Genomic DNA, 17855 nt, shown 5'->3' on the forward strand with positions numbered 1-17855 from the left:
TTTCATTCGGATCTTAAGGGAATTGCATAATTTCAGTGATTGAAAGACTAGTGAGTGAAGAATTAATTATTCCGAGAGACTTTACACATTTGGTCTAGCTGGAACACATAAACTCGGCTACTAAGGGAAATCAAAATAAATGTATGGCTATAAGTTTTATGTGGTGACAAAGTATCTGGGTCAATCTTGCTCTGTTTTTGACACGAAAATGTGTATAATTGCAGACTGCAATATCTGCCGTGCAGACTGATTGACAGATTGTTCAAGGTGATCATGATGATAAGGAGGTTAATATCTAATGTTTATGTTACTTAACTGTAGTGGTTATTCCAACAAAATCATACTTCTGATTTGTTTTCCGTTGTAATTTTTCAAACAGACATAAAAAAAGAATGTAGTAAGAAAATGAAAATTGTTTTTGTAATGTGGAAAAACCAAGATATCTGAATTAAAACACTAGTTACTGCACTTGGCTGGTGAACTGTTGTTGTATTGCCTATACAGCCATTCATAGTATTAAAGGCAGGATGAATTTCCTGCATTATTGAGGTAAGAGGGGAAGAATATTAAGGATTTGTTTAAGGGATCATATTCCTCATTGAATCCTTAATGGTATTTCCACTTATCTACTTACTAACACAATTGGTGAGACATAAAAAAAAAAAAAGTGAAGCCATTTTCTCAGTTCCACGGTGGATGCATTTACTGGATAGATAGTCAAACCAATCAGCAAGCTCATCCTGTCCCTATTCACATGGTTTAAAAGTCCTCTTCCTTCCTACCTGTCTGCTTCCCTCAGCTGGTCACCCACCATCACCCACCTACCATCACCCACCCACCATCACCCACCCACCATCACCCACCTACCATCACCCACCCACCATCACCCACCCACCATCACCCACCTACCATCACCCACCCACCACACCCCACCCACCATCACTCACCACACCCCACCCACCCACCATCACCCACCCACCATCACCCACCTACCATCACCCACCCACCATCACCCACCATCACCCACCATCACCCACCACACCCCACCCACCATCACCCCACCTACCATCACTCACCCAGCTCTACCCCACCCACCCACCACACCCCACCCACCATCACCCACCACGACCCACCACACCCCACCCACCATGACCCATCACACCCCACCCACCATGACCCACCATGACCCATCACACCCCACCCACCATCACCCACCATCACCCCACCATGACCCACCATCACCCACCATGACCCACCACACCCCACCATGACCCACCACACCCCACCCACCATCACCCACCACACCCCACCCACCATCACCCACCATCACCCACCACACCCACCCACCATCACCCACCACACCCCACCCACCATCACCCACCACACCCACCCACCATCACCCACCACACCCCACCCACCATCACCCACCATCACCCACCACACCCACCCACCATCACCCACCACACCCCACCCACCATCACCCACCACACCCCACCCACCATCACCCACCACACCCCACCCACCATCACCCACCATCACCCCACCATGACCCACCATCACCCACCACACCCCACCCACCATCACCCCACCATGACCCACCATCACCCACCACACCCCACCCACAATCACCCACCATCACCCACCACACCCCACCCACCATCACCCCACCATCATCCCACCTACCGTCACTCACCCAGCTCCACCTGGACCAGGAGGACCAGACCAGAGGGGTGCTAAAGTACTACTCACTATCTATTTACTCTTCTCATGTCATTCACATTATCTGTTGTAAAATCTGGATTGTATCAATTTCATAAAGTCTCTCAAAGTAGAAATAAACCCATTTCAGCACAACATACTCCACTCATTAAGACTTATCCAAATTCTGTCTACATGAAGCTATTCACTATTTCAATTGTATTCAGCCAATGGATAAGGATTAATTAAATCATACTTCTGATTTGTTTTCCGTTGTAATTTTTCAAACAGACATAAAAAAAGAATGTAGTAAGAAAATGAAAACTGTTTTTGTAATGTGGAAAAACCAAGATATCTGAATTAAAACACTAGTTACTGCACTTGGCTGGTGAACTGTTGTTGTATTGCCTATACAGCCATTCATAGTATTAAAGGCAGGATGAATTTCCTGCATTATTGAGGTAAGAGGGGAAGAAATTAAGGATTTGTTTAAGGGATCATATTCCTCATTGAATCCTTAATGGTATTTCCACTTATCTACTTACTAACACAATTGGTGAGACATAAAAAACCCACCACCACCACACCATCACCCACCCACCATCACCCACCTACCATCACCCACCCACCATCACCCACCTACCATCACCCACCCACCATCACCCACCCACCATCACCCACCATCACCCACCCACCATCACCCACCTACCATCACCCACCCACCATCACCCACCCACCATCACCCACCCACCTACCATCACCCACCCACCATCACCCAATTTCTCTCAAAGTCTCTCAAAGTAGAAATAAACCCATTTCAGCACAACATACTCCACTCATTAAGACTTATCCAAATTCTGTCTACATGAAGCTATTCACTATTTCAATTGTATTCAGCCAATGGATAAGGATTAATTGTGTGCCATTCTTTTGGCTGGATAATACTGATGACTGATGCATTGTAGGGGTGGGGCTATGAGCTGGATCCATGGATGCAGGCTGACTGTATGGGCGGTGCACTGGTGTGCACGGTTCTAAGCCTAATGGGCCCATCAGCCTGTGAATCTGTCACCCAGCCTCTTCCATGACGTCCCCGTCGGCTGGCTAATCTCCTCGAAACCTTGGGAAACTCTGGGGAATGCCCCCTGGAACCATCTAACAGCGCTCACGAGATTTTTGGGGAAAGTTGACAGAGCGCCAGGAGGTCACATGACCTCATTCCCCTCCTTGGTTCCCAGGTGCCGCGATGCACTGCCAGGGGCCGAGCTGGTCACCTGGTCGTCCCGGTTACTAGACGCCAGGGGCCCCAGGGAGACGTCCAGGCGCATCCGTCCCTGCCCCACCTCCTCCACATCCCCCCCTCCTCACAGTTATGAGCTCCACATTAAGTTGTGCTCCTCCTGCTATATCCTTACTAAATCAATGGTGGTTTATCCTCTACATTTTGATGTGCAACAGGGATTAGAGGCGCCTTTGGGTGTTAACTGAAGAACTGTTCTATTAGGAATACAAAATAGTTTCTATTGAATGCATTGAAGACTCCAGTCTTGCTAAATTTCTTCATACCCATCATAACACTTATGGTCAAAATTATCCATAAAGGCCATTTAAGGATTCCAATTGTCACATTGACCGTTTTTTTGTTTTTGTTTTGCCAGCTAATACAATTTCAATCAACCATCGAAATTAAGGGAATAAAGATTCCTTGAAAAGAAAACAAATAATTAAGAATTGTAAATCATAAGGCCTATTTAAAAAGTACCAATTACAGTCATTACCAAGTCACATCTGCAATTTAATTTGGTGTTACGAATTATTTAATATTCCCAATGCCTGTATAATTCAATTGATATGTGCAATTAAATGACTCATGGTTTTTATGAGTTCAATAGTCTCTGGTAGTCCAAGGCTTCTCTGATGATTCGGGAATAAGACAAACCAACAACAACAGCAGCAGCAGCAGCAGCAACAACAACAACAACAACAACAACAACTAAAATAAGTTCTCGATCACTCCTCTCATGTTTTCTTTATTTCCCCTTATTGTCTTTCCCTGTACATTGGTTTCAACCTGCTGCTCGCTCTCTGTCCATCCCTATTCCATCCCAGTCCATCCCAATTACTGATGTTAAACTTATAATTTGTCATTACGAGTGCAAGCCTTGTAGATTATGGCATGACTACGATTATATTGGGTGGTTTAACAAGATCAAAAGCAAACGAGAAGATAGCACGTGTGTGTGGAAGGGAACGCCTTTATATTTGGGCATGGCAGCAGCAGCCCGCCTACAGCCCCTCCTTTTCTCATCGCATCAGGTCACCTGTCTTAAAGAGAGGCCAGGCCGATGTGAGCACGGCGTCCGACACCTGAGCACCAAAAGTTTGCTCCCAAGAAGTTCGTGATTAGGCCGCGAGCGTGTCCACCCGTCGAAGCATGGAGGAGTTGGCTCGAGAGAGCATTAGCTTACTGACATCTGTTTCAGCCAAGCCCGCGCTCACCGTGGACGGTCCTCGGCTCGGTTCGATGGGGGCCATTTGTATCATGCTGAAATCTGCCCTGGGCGCCGGGCTGCTGAATTTCCCCTGGGCCTTCGAGAGAGCTGGTGGGATCCGGAGCGCCATCACCGTCGAGCTGGTTTGTCATACAACAGATTTATCTACAGTTTTTCTCAGATATGCTGGTGCCATGCATGGCTGGGTTCTAGCAGGTGATGTCAAAACAATAACTTACAAGTAGGTGAGTTAGAGAGGCTACAATAGGATGTGTATACCGAAACAACTGGAACAGATTTTTTTGTGTGGTTTAAAGAAGTGTTGAGATGGTCACTTTTTCATAATGGCAATGCTTTATTCCTCCCCCCCCACACACTTTTCAGGCCAGTTAGTGAGCAGTTTGATAGCATGGAAATGGACTGTCAGGAGAAGCGTACTGCAAAAACCTCTAGTTAGGAACCCGATCTATCGTAATTCTGGCTAATTGCTTTGGCGTTGTTAAAAATTACTCTAACTTGTCAATTCGATATTAGTCTTTTCTTATTGGTACTTTCATGTGGGTCTTTGCTTTTGTCTTCAACCAAAAGGTAATGAGCTGTTATATTGGACTCAGTCCTTTTGACATCTAGAAGGGCCAAGGCTTTTGTTACTTTTCATGAATTTCAGGGCTCTGTTTTGCAGTGCTGTCATATTTATCAGAAAACCCTGTAGGCTATCTGTGATAAAGCTCTACACTTGACCAGACTACTTAAATCAGCTGGATATTTCTTCCTTTCATTAAAGGTTTGCTTTGAACAGTGGGTTCACTCCAACCCTCTTGAGTGGTTCAGCTTTAGGCTTCTGTATAGGGATATAATGGTGTAATGTAACTATTGATACGATACCGACTTACCAAGGGACATCCTTCTGCATGGCTCTGCATGATGTTCACTTAATCCCTTCTCTTGGACAGGGGTATTACTCAAGCCGTTACTAAGTTGTATTATAAGTCTGCTAGAGCGGGTCAGGGGTCTGTTTGAAATGGAGCAGTTTGGACATTCATTCCAACGCGGCCATTTAGTTACTACAGCCAAACGGACCATAAGGAATGGGGACTGACCATTCGCCTTGGAAATAAATGATCTCTTTATTCACCTTGTGCCCATAATGGCCTCCCGCCTACTTTATCCTTTTGACCTCCCACCTCGTCATCTCCATTAGTGCAGGATGAGGGGAGCTAACACCGTGGCTGTCAGACATCCAGGCTCCAGTTGCCCATTTTAAATGGGTCCATTGGCCACTAAACCCTTTTCAATAGTGTTTGGGCTAATGTTATTTCCTGCTCTGTAAACTTTGCAGGTATTGGTCTTGACATGGTTTGACAGGGTTATTTTTGATTTATTGGCTGTTCACATTTCAGTCTGTATAAATTTGACCTGCCAAGCTGACAACATTTTATGGACAAAATCATTTTAGACTAAGTAGAGTAAATTCTCTGCTCTTAACTTTTCTCTTGATGTACAAAATGTTTCAATTAGATGAAATTGTAACTGTACCACAGTTGCCATTTGCCTATCCCAGCTGAACCTCTTTATTCTCAAGTTAAATAATGTGAAGAACCTGGGTTTGTCTTTTAGGCTTATCTGCTGTTAAGCCAATCATACCAAGTATAATGTTATGGTACCACATATCGCAACCTTTTGTTGGTTTTGTGTTTAATGGATCAGTTCTTCCTCGGGTTGAATTCAGAGTTCTGGTTTTAGTACTTTCCAACTGTTCCAACCAAATTCAGTTCCTGTCCATTAGGACTGGCCCAAAGACATAATTTCAAGCTTTGATTGTTTGTTAGGTTTCCATACGAATATCAGAATATTCGGAAAATAAACAAAGTGCCTTCATAGTGTGCATCTTTCAGTGCCTGTAAACATAGCAGGCGGCGACCACTCCTGCAGAATCTAGTTTTTATCAACTGATGAATTTCTAGTGGTTCAATGGTTGTGGTTCAATTGGTAAAACAACAATATCAGTGGCTTACGGATCCACTCATCAGTCATTTTGACTTGGTTACGGAAGAGCTTCAAAGCAGCCTAAAAGCTTCTGAACACACAGGGTTTCCAAAAGTATGAGCGTAGGCCTACTTCCAATTATCACAAAGCAAATGGGGGTTTGAACATTGTGCAAAGTTTAGAATAAATTTCACGGCAGGACCAGTGCTATTTACCTGGTGATAAATCACAAAGGGGCGATTGTTGGGGACGGATCGCCATTAAAGGAAAAACATTGCTACCTCCATCGCTACCTAATTAGTAGATAGAGCTTGTTGGTGTCTTTTGAACTCGTTCGAACATTGGAATGTTATTAAACCAAAAAAACATTAATGGCCGGGGGTTTATTGTCTAGCGTAATGTTTTGAATATCAAAAACAAACTAGAAAAATGTTTTTCCTGCAGAAAATGAGGTGAGTGCTGTAGTGCAAAGCAAAAGAGTCGCTAAGTGAAAAATTGTGGAAGGAGATGGGTTTGTAGAGTTTGTAGAGAATAATAAAGAAAAAAAATATATAATAATAATAAAACCTAAAGAAGAACAATAGTAGAGCGCAGCACTCTCCTTACTAATGATATTATGGTCATTATATTGGCCATTCTGGTGATGGCTGCTGTAGAATTGATGTGACGCTTTCTTGGACTCCTAGCGTTCTTGCATAAATGCAAGGGCGCTAGGTGTTCAAGAACGCTTCATGACACTTCTCAGGAAGTTCTCACTCGTCAGGAATTTTATATATATATAATTACATTCTCACAGGGATTTCAAACAGAATGTCTGGGTATGTTGGCTGTAACTGTAACACGCTTCATCTTTAAGGCATGTTCTCGCCATCAGGTATCTCTGGTGTTCCTGATCAGTGGCCTCATCATACTGGGCTACTCATCGGCCATCAGCGGCCAGTGCACCTACCAGGCGGTGGTCAAGGGGCTGTGTGGGCCCTCCATCGGCCAGCTGTGCGAGATATGCTTCATTTTCAACCTCTTCATCATCTCTGTTGCCTTTCTGGTCATAGTGGATGATCAGCTGGAGAAATGTGAGTACAAACTTGGCAGGTGAAGCATTTCCAATCAGGGTCCAATTTTAAGGAGGATCGATTTGACCAATTGGCAGGTAAACAAGGCATGGTTGCTTGTTCAAACAAGTGCTTGGCCTGCCGCTAGATCAGTGGTTCAAAACCTTTGCATTTAAGTGTACAAATAGATTGTCATCAAGACCATTGGTTGACCACCTCATGTACACAGAAACAAATAGATAAATACTACCCACACTATACACAAGTATTACTGCAAGAAGGCAGTGAACAGTGGGTAGATATTGGCTAGGCTGCTCGGCAGCACACTGCCGAGTGCCTTTTATTTAACACGGATAAAACACATAATGATTGCACATTTGTCTATTTCAAGAGTAAAATCTCAAACTCATGCTCTATGGACCGGTGGTCCATAGAGCATGGCTGACTTATGCGAAAATCTATATTTTGCAATATTCACTCACAATTCCACTTGAGAAGTGGACAGGCACTGGAAACTACTTTGGGACATAATGGTTTTGATATCTCTAAAAATGACATAAATGCTAAGCTATGTGCTAATGCTCTAAATAAGCGCCAATTGCCACACATAAAGGGCATTGGCTCTTACCGGTGACCAGGTTTCGCTCCGAATCTCTCTGGGACACTAATGTCATTGCCCCCAACAGATGTGTTGCTGCAAATTGTCGGATAAGGGCGGTGGCTGGCCTGTGGCAGTCAAGGGCTGTGCATACCGTGTGACTGCTAGCAGTCCTGTTTTTCCATTGTTTCTTTGGATGTGAAATGTATTGGTTTTGATTCGCCTGTCCTGTGGCCCACGGACCTGGAGGCTGAATGGTAAGCCCATGGCAGGTTGGGAGAAGCTGACTGTGTTTGTGTGTGTGTGTTTGTGTTTGCTTGTGGTGCTCAGTGTGTCTGTCCGTATACGAGCTGGTGAGTGAACTGCCAGAGTCAGAGATGCCACACCACTGGTACACGGACCAGCGCTTTGTCCTCCTTCTGCTGTGCCTCTTCCTCCTCCTCCCTCTGTCCTTGTCAAAGGAGATCAGCATCCTGAAGTACATCAGGTGGGTCAGGGTTGTGGGGGGGGGGGTCTAGGAATTGTCCTCCTCCTAGAGGAGGACTTTGATCTAAATCTTCAAATTTCTTAACAGATCAAAAAAGCGACTGTCATTGTTCATGTTGCTAACTGTGGGGTTTTTATTTGTTGCTAACTTTGGGTTTTTTGTTTATGATGCTTACTGTATACTTTTTTGTTTCTCCTAGTGTGCTCGGTACGTTGGCAGCCAGCTACCTGACTACCGCCATCATAATCAAGTACCACACCATGCCTCCACCACTCGTCCACAGCAGCCCCCCCGACAGCGGCGGGTAAGGGTGTGAACGTTTTTTTTTTTTTATAGATAGTTATATTTATCTATTATATATCTATCTTTCATTCAGGATTTGTTTTGGCCGAAAACTTGTTGAAGAAGTCTTCAATAATTTCAACTTTGATAAGCTCTGATATGGGGGAAATATTTCAATTAATTATAATGGCTGGTGAGCCTGATGATGAGTCTTATTTTGTTATCTAGGTCATGAATAAAAGTGGATCACTGTTCCTTAAGTCAAGGCTGCTATCAACTATATGCCTAAAAGGAATACACAGCCCAAAAACATAATTAGATGATAACCCCCATTGTAACATGAAACGCCTGAAGAAAAATCCATCTCACCAAAAACAAGGTATTTTTAGGCTGATACCTTTTACCCATGCCTGCCAGCCAGTAATGGGTTCAGAAGGGCCCTGGCGCTTATAAACCACATGGCAAACTGTTTGTTTATGAATGAGTTCTCATGCCCATGACAAGCTTAAGTAAACAAACACTGACGGACTCAGAGTTGTATTTCCTGGTGCAAGTTCTTCCATTGACAATGTTGGCATGTCCCACAAGCACAGTTTCTGACATCAGACTACTTCCATTTGGCAGTCCAGCATGATAAGGAAGATGCTGGTTCCGTCCTCTGATGTGAGCTGGTCAAAGAAACGTTATTTCAGGCCTGTGCCTGTGGAGACATGGTCAGAGAGTCAGGATAATTGACTCATAAGTGACTCATTGTTCTACAAGAATGACACACCAATGAACAAGAACACAAGAATCCAACGAAAAGTCTGGACGGACAGCTAATATTGTTTGGCCAGTTTCTAGACTTCAAGCAGAGCGCAAAGTTGTCTCTGTGCCATTTACCCTTTAATGAATATCCAATGCCATGTTCGAGAATACAGCTCATTACCAATGTCATCTGCTTTACTTTAAAAATTAGACTGATTAGTGTACATTGAAAAATTATGGTTAAAGATGTAAACAATTCCTATAATGGATCGGACTCTTGCTAGAGTTGCCCCACTCCCGTAGCACTTGGTAACGTGTGCGTAAATATCTCCTGCTTTAGCGGTCTGTAGAGATCTTGTGATGTGCCCCCAGAGTAATTCTCTTTCCAACCTTGATCTAGTGTGTGCGATACCTCAGTGGTTTTAATTTATTAATATTTATTTTGACATGGGAGAGAAGAGCTGCTCTCCTGGGAGGGGGATTTGTAAAGACCCAACCGTCCTGTAGTGTGAGCTGGCAGTAGTTAAGGGGAGTAATCCGTAGTCGATTGGGGGCCTGGGGATGGATCCAACCCTCCTGTGTTGGTTGGCTCGGTAATGGATTATAATTGGGCTGACCAGGTGTTGGTCTGTGATTGATCGCTGAGATTCATATTAAGTGGCTTTTCCTTTCTGCCTGAACAGAATAACATCCTGGTCGTCGATGTTGAGTGTTATCCCAACCATCTGCTTTGGTTTTCAAGTGAGTGGAGCATTTTTAAGCATGCTGTTTGCTTTGTGACCTCTGTTTATGTGTAAATTGACTTACATGGTCCATATTTCTGTACTGTTTTGTGTAGCGTCTCCTGTTAATTGGTTTAATCATACTATAAGTCCATTAACGCTTAGCCCATTACAAACCCATGCTAGGGGAACGCCTAGGCCAAAAGCTGATCATACCTTTTTGTGAGCTTACAAGGGCAAAATAGTGTCACTATTTTAGTTTGCTATCTACTGCAGGAAACAGCTATTTCGATGTTGTTGAATTGCCCAACTAAATATCTTGACATTTCTTGCCAGAGGAAGTGTTTTTGAACTTTCTAGCAGAGGGTGTTAAGTGATCACTAATCTAAAGGTCGACTGGCACTCAGACTGTCTGCTCCAATCACCTGTGTGTGTGTGTGTGTGTGTGTGTGTGTGTGTGTGTGTGTGTGTGTGTGTGTGTGTGTGTGTGTGTGTGTGTGTGTGTGTGTGTGTGTGTGTGTGTGTGTGTGTGTGTGTGTGTGTGTGTGTGTGTGTGTGATCATAATCATGTGCCCTCTTGAGCAATCATCAAAAACCGGTGGTGCACTGTAGCATATCGGGCTATGGACTTTCTTTGCTATGCTAACTCCAGTGAACCTTTATGTGTGTGTTCTAGTGTCATGAGGCCTCCATTGCGATATTTAGCAGCATGAAGAACCAGAAGCTGTCCCATTGGGTCTTCATCTCCGTGGTCTCCATGATCATCTGCCTCTTCATCTACACTCTAACTGGTCAGAATATTATAATACTTGAAATGTATTCATATTCTTCCCCCTTTACACTTGTTATCTGTAATCCTAAATGTACTGCATTGCTCATATTACTTTATGTCGGTTTTATAATGTAAAGGTATGAATTGTTTATTTTGTTCTTGGCTAATTGTTTGGAAATGTTATTTTGGCCTCTCACAGCTGGCTGGCAATGCCAATGCATGTCAGTGGCAGATTGGACACTTCTACGATGGATTGTGGATGTGTACAACAGCCCTATTACTTGCATACAGTTTAACTAATTGTACTCGTCTCTCACACAGGAATTTATGGATTCCTTACCTTTGGCGTGGCGGTGAAACCAGACATTCTGATGTCCTACAACGGTGATGACATGCTGATGGTCATCGCCAGGCTGCTGTTTGGAATCTCGATCCTCACCATCTATCCCATAATTCTACTTCTCGGCAGGTGGGTCGGGCCGGATACCCGGGGATACCTTGGGATACCTTGGGTTGAAACCTTGGGGTGAACGCCATAGTGGAAGGGAGAGGCATGTGGTGTGGGCCATGTGTGTGGCCAGAGGTTGACGATGCTCTGCGCTGCAGGTCTGTGATGCAGGACCCCATACTGAAGTGGTGGGCGGGTCGTGACGGCTCAGTGCCAGAGACGGTGGAGGTCCGCAGCCGCTGCGTCCTGTCCTTCCTGTGGATCGCACTGACCCTCCTCATCGCCATGTTTGTCCCGGACATCAGCAAGATAATCAGCGTCATCGGCGGGGTCAGCGCCGCCTTCATCTTCATCTTCCCCGGTAAGAGTGCGGCGGAGCAAGTCGTTGTCTCGTTTGTGTTTTCTAGACCTCTGAACCTTGTGCTCGTCTCGTGCAGGTCTGTGTTTGATATGTGCCATGCAGTCGGAGCCTGTGTCCTTCAAGACCAGGTCAGGATTTGGTTGCGCCTGCAACTTTTATATATTAAAGTCTCTTAACTGCTGCAATGAGCAGAAAGTCATATAGTTTGCCCACTTTTTGGGAAACCTTCATAGAAAAGTGTTTTTTATAAATACAAAAAAAGTACTGCTGTGAGTTGTCAAAGGTTATAAAAATAGGATTAACTGTCTTCTCTTGGACCGGAGTTGTAATTGCCTTCCCTATTTTTACTTTATTTTCAGAGTTGTTCTCACTACGTGGGGTATGATAACCTTGCTTTGTGGAGCCTTCATCTTTGGCCAGAGCACCACTGTTGCCGTCATGCAAATCCTTGGCAGGATCTAGGACTTTACCTCAGCAATTCACGTTGTGATGGACATGTTCGTGGCTAGGTCTTGGATTCCATTTTCTTCTTGCATTTTAGGGCTAAGGACACACGCAGGCACCAGGAAACCTTTTCATTGGAAACTGGCGATTTGGACATCATTGTGCAATGCGGTGCCGATGTGTAGCGGCTACAAATGTATTGATTTATTTGATTAAACAAAGTCCCACAGTCATCATTGATCTGCATTTTAGTTCAAACGCGTCCACCACTGTCCTGATCTCCTTTATTACCAAACTTGAACATGGGTCAAGCAGGCCATAGGTTACCCAGAAGTTGAAATGGTTATATTGCTTATTCCTAGTGCACTCTGCCTACTACCAAAATGTTTATTAAAAAGACTTGCTGCCAAGTTTCATTTGAGCTGCACACCAACAATGGTTTCTTTGCAACCATTGTGAACACAAATTAGTGATTTGATTGATTCTCAAATTATTTGTCAGCCATTTTCTATGTTTATAAAATATGAATTGTATTGCCTCAGATTGCAATTTAATGTCATTTGTTCTCAATCTAGCTTGATGGGTGTTCAAGAGAATTCTGACTGCTCATTTCCTGTAATCCAATATATTTGTTTATATTTTTTTTCAAAATATAAGTCAAATTTACTGACAATTACCAGGTTGGACCACATGACGTTGCCTAGGCGATGCATAACCTGAGGAGGGTTATCGCCATGGAAACCTACTGGGATGAATTTCTTTAGAAAATGAAATCATAATGAGTCATGCTAATGCAATGGCAATTCTAGGTTGATTAGGTTGTCTCCTTGGCACAGGGTAGTTGTCATCCCTTGGTCCAGCCCTAGTCTGCAGGGTCTGAATCCAAACATTTAAGGAGAAAGACAAAAGATTTTGAAATGACGTCGGATAAGGTTTCACAAATCGCTGGTGCTAGGCTAGCGCAACTCGAGGGGAACTGCTAGCCTGCCAATAAAAACAGTTTTACCCACTCCCGAGGCAAACCAATTATAATGCCCGACTATCGATGTAAATGTCTGTGTTGATAGAATAGTGTTAGAAATAAAATTACCCTTGCATTGCATACAACGCAAGGGTAAACGATTGCAAGCTACGGCAGCGGCGGACTGATATTACCTGGAGTGCGCTTCTCTGTTTACCTTCTGCTGTAGTGAATTGGTTGCTACACCGGATCAAAGTGAAATTCTGCCGCTGCTGAGAATGTAGTCCCCCAAAATGTAATGTGATCATTGCGATACAAGGATAGTTTTATATCTAATGTTATTCTATCAACACAGACATTTACATCGATAGTCGGACATTATAATTGGATTGCATCGGGTGTACTTTGGAGTGGGTAAAACTTTTTATTGGCAGGCTAGCAGTTCCCCTCGACTTGTGCTAGCCTAGCACCAGCGATTTCTGCAACTAGGACTGAATGAAGTGTTGAAAACGGTCTCCAATGATAAATAACACACTGGCTCACTTGAAAATGAGACCCAATGTCCAAAATCCTGAACTACCCCTTTAAGAATTTTCTGGTCTGGTTTTTACCTCTTTTTTCTATCTTACCAATTCCCCATCTTTCTCTCTTCATCAATCTTCTCGTTCTCTATCTTCTGGTTAGAGTTTGAGTTCCAGTCCAGAGGGTAATTTGCATGATGTTGTAATTTGCAGTATAGAAATGATAATGGCTTAACGTCACATGATACCCCTTTGAAGTCAAAGTCGCCGCGCCACATGGACTTGTCTATGATCTGGTCTGAGCTTATAATTTAAATTATTGCCTGACTAGCTGATAAACAAAGCTCTGCTTTGTTTATCAAAGCTCTGCTGCACCGACAAGATTGTGGCTATGATGTCGTCTGTGATTATAATTTACATTACTGTTCACATGACATTTTAACGTTTCCAACCGTACATAAAATTAACGTTGTCCATAGAAACCTTTCTCAACCCTGTTTCTGCACCACCGAGGTGCCGGTAATAATGTATATATAGATAAGATAAGAAAGCCCTTTATCAATCCCAAATAAATGTGCTTTATTTTATTTATCACATTTAGATATTGCTGGGATATTGTGCAAATTTGTGTGCAAAATGTAACCCTTATAAGGCTAACACAGACTGAGACATGCCCCCCCGCCCCCAATACCGACCAATGGGGCGGACACGTACATAACTCTTAATGAAGATTTGAAATGAAAGAACCACGTCTGTTTAATATTTTTATTGAGATTCATCACTCTACATCATCTAGATGTCAACATATTTTTTTAAGACCAAATATATATATATATATCATTTCGCTTAAACATACATATGAATTGTAGTATTTCATTAAACATTGCCATAAAAGTGAAATGTATTTATTTTATGCCATTTTATAATCATATATATTAGATATTATCATTTTGTCTCCATAATAGGAATACTAGAAAACAAACAAGAAAATTAGGTAAGAAATACACAAAACTCATTAAAGAGTAGCATGGCCTAATACTACGGCAAGGTTACTAAACATTCAGTTTACATGCACTCAAAGTGAAAAATAGGAAAGTCATAGAAAGAAAGAGTGTTACGATCATGGCAACATTTCTAATGCGCTAGATTCCTACTAGCTAACATTTTGAATCCTGGTGTTAAACGTCCTCCTCAGAGAAGGTGTGTTAAGGTAGGCTACTCTCAAGCCACACATGGCCGGCCTATCCTACCATTCACTCAAAAAAAGATTCTCTCTATGTATTTCTTCACTTCCCTGAATCGTGATGGTCGCCTGGTAACAATAGCCAGCCCACCCTAAGAATTGAAACGGCGATGATTAGGGTCTGCTTTTTTGATGGCACAACTCTTTCATTATATGACCCAAGCAGAAGAGGAGAGCAGAACAGGCTGTCTCAGGAACATCCAGGAATGTATTAACAGGAAACAGAGTTGGCACCATCATGACGTTCACGTACACAATGTCTCACCAGAGACCAGCCGAGCCAGCGCACGAGACGGTAGGAATAAGAAGGGTCTTTCTTCAGAGATTGTGGACTGCATTCAGCCGGGCACATTGTTACTGTAAAACTATGGCTATGGGTGCATTTTGTTGTTATTGTCACAGATGTGTTCACTTAGATCCATGCATTATGGCTTTGTATTTCTATTCATTCTTTTATAAGAGATCCCTGTCCCTGGGCACAAGCAAGGTTTGTCACAGTTTGGAGCGACACAGCGTGTTCCTCACTTGCAAAAGGATCAGATCTCTGTGTTTTGTAATGCAAATGCCAATAAACGTTAGTAACATAATTCAGAAATAGAGCAGCGATATCAAAACACAATGGCATCCCTCTATGGGTCCATCTTTTGTTTGTTATCTGTTTCGATATAGTTTGTAATATATTAGTACAGTTCAACATTCCACACACACAATGCCCTGCTCAATGCATCCCGCAGTCAAAAGAAACGCAAGTAGCAGGTCACTATTTGTCTGGTAAGGCCGGATCCCTATCGGTGTCTTTCTGAGTAGCCAAGCGTACGCGCACCGTGGCAAATGACTAGCTGTCACAGAGAGAAGGAAACAGACTGGTGAGTTAGCTGGATGGCAGATGATGCTTTTAGAAAGGGATGGAAAGCGCCATTACTACAGAGGGACTTTTATCAATGAACAATCATCTTCAACAAGATAAAACATGTTTACAAAGTAGTACTATTCATCTCAGATATCAATACATTTTTTTTTCATACTCAGTAATCTATCTATATTCAAGCCACAATAGTCATTACTTTATACATTGTGCTTCAGAGAGGTTCTTCTGATTGTGTTCTGGTGGGGGTTCCTTCAGGTATTTGATTGGGTGTTCCAAAGTAACATGCTGTCAGAGGTGGAACTAGAAATACTTTGGATTATATTGTTGATCCTGATTTGAACCAGACTCGAACATTGGAAAGTGTTGCTTAGGCCAACATCCTCAATCAACTGATTGTGTTTGTGTGTGTTGGTGTTTTAGCTAAATGATTTAGCTGGGGCAATTCAAGATTTTGTCAGTTTAAGTAGTTTCTCTGTAGTTTCTCTATGACTAACCTTGGGTTAGCATAGCTGTGCATGAACGTAAGTCATCAGTCTTGACGATTATCACTGGTGGTCAAAGCAGTGGTGCTAAGATGGCTGATAAAGGCTGAATCATGTGAAGTTCTTAGAAGTAAAGATGCAGTAGTATTCCCTCCCCAGGTATCCCATATGATCCCAGTGAGGCCCCCAGTGAGGCCCCCAGTGAGGTCCCAGTGAGGCCCCCAGTGAGGCCCCCAGTGAGGCCCCCAGTGAGGTCCCAGTGAGGCCCCCAGTGAGGCCCCCAGTGAGGCCCCCAGTGAGGTCCCCAGTGAGGCCCCCAGTGGTACAGGTGTATTAATGAATATTTCTGAATATGCCAATGGTTCGACTTTGAGACACTTGTTGAGCTCTGCCCTGCCGGCTGGAAAGTGATCATTCCAAGTCGGAGTCAGTGAAACTCCTTTACATTTATAACTCACCATAGGGTGCAGTATTTAAGGCTTTGTCTTCATGTCATTCAAATGTTGCCCTCTTGAATTTCTGATTCATAATTATGAGGATGTGTAACCTATTCTCCATTTTGAAACCAACCTATGTCGGGGCTAAGCCCCTACCACTTATTTTAAGAGAAAGTTGCACTGTAGCACTAAAATACATAAAACAAATCTAATAATATCAGTACACTGTTTCTCATATGTAAAGTAGTTACTAGACAACTAATATAGGCTATCTGCCATTTGTGACCATAAACAAGGCAAACAAAAGGATTCTAAACTGCATTAGGATGCTGCCAACCAGATGTTGTTCTCCATCTTACGGTAGCAGCAAACAGTTTGTAGCGGTTGATGTGAAACCTTCACATTAACAACAAGGCATTCCAGTCCGGTCCGCTCCTAAATGACCATGGCGTTACTGTGTACAGGAACTGTACAGGCCCTAATGCTACTACGGTGCATGAAATGGAAGCTACATGAACATCCCATCTCCCTAATCCTACTGCTACATCGAGTGACCGCTGTGTTGTACTATCCGCAGTGCCTCCGTGCTTCGCCACGGCAACAAGCTGTTATGCCTAGCTGAATTCAATACTTGACATCGGTTTAAGTGCTGTAATTAATTAGTAACACCTTCCGAGCCGTTGGACTTCAGTTAGGGACGACGCGCTGTCTCCTTCGTTGACACAACACCAGTGGAACCGAGCATCTTCTATTACAATGACGGCTACATCTAATCATAGAAATCATAGAAAGCCTCTATCTTCAATACAAAACATGGTCATTGCTACATGGAAGTCTGTGTACTATTCTGTGAGCTGATATAGTAAACCAATCCAAGGCGAGGCTGCCTTGGGTGAGATTGGAAAGTATGTAAAGTCCTCTCACCTTGCCCCTTGACCCTTGTTTCAGTATCCAATGCAAGTGATGCCATTCATTTGCCCCGTGTAAACATGTAGCATACTTACAAAGAAAAAGGGGTGTATGTGTTTTCTGGTTGGGGAGAGGAGGGGGGGAACAGGAGGCGAGCGAAGGTGGTGGTGGTGGTTGGGGGCGGGTGTATAGATAGCTAAGGAAAACGGAGGGGGGGGGGGGGGCGGGTGGGTAGAAGGAGGCGGGTCTTAAGGAGGGTAGGTCTGTCCAGGTGTGGTGGCGTGCTGTCCAACATCTCGGTCCTCATTCTCTGTTCAGACTGCACCAGGCAGCTGGGACGGACAA

General features: G+C 43.5%; 2 protein-coding genes across 2 annotated transcripts in view; one reads left to right on the top strand and one right to left on the bottom strand.

The window, feature by feature from the left end:
* Positions 1-4132: 4132 nt before the first annotated feature.
* On the top strand, positions 4133-12107 carry slc38a8a (solute carrier family 38 member 8a; the record flags this gene model as incomplete). The annotated part of the gene is made up of 10 exons (XM_084477142.1): positions 4133-4333; positions 7051-7249; positions 8157-8313; positions 8513-8617; positions 10026-10083; positions 10741-10855; positions 11158-11305; positions 11443-11645; positions 11722-11773; positions 12005-12107. 10 exons carry the CDS (start codon positions 4133-4135, stop codon positions 12105-12107), a joined length of 1341 nt encoding a protein of 446 aa, XP_084333268.1.
* Positions 12108-17813: 5706 nt separating this feature from the next.
* Positions 17814-17855, bottom strand: part of necab2 (N-terminal EF-hand calcium binding protein 2) — a gene marked incomplete at both ends in the record, with an annotated part of 55658 nt that continues 55616 nt past the window's right edge. Inside the window, one exon of the mRNA XM_084477848.1 lies at positions 17814-17842. Within this exon, the coding sequence (XP_084333974.1) occupies positions 17814-17842 (29 nt within the window). The remainder of the gene's footprint in view (positions 17843-17855) is intronic.

The sequence above is a fragment of the Micromesistius poutassou genome (genome assembly GCF_964030765.1).
Source record: "Micromesistius poutassou genome assembly, chromosome: 13".
Taxonomy (NCBI): domain Eukaryota; kingdom Metazoa; phylum Chordata; class Actinopteri; order Gadiformes; family Gadidae; genus Micromesistius; species Micromesistius poutassou.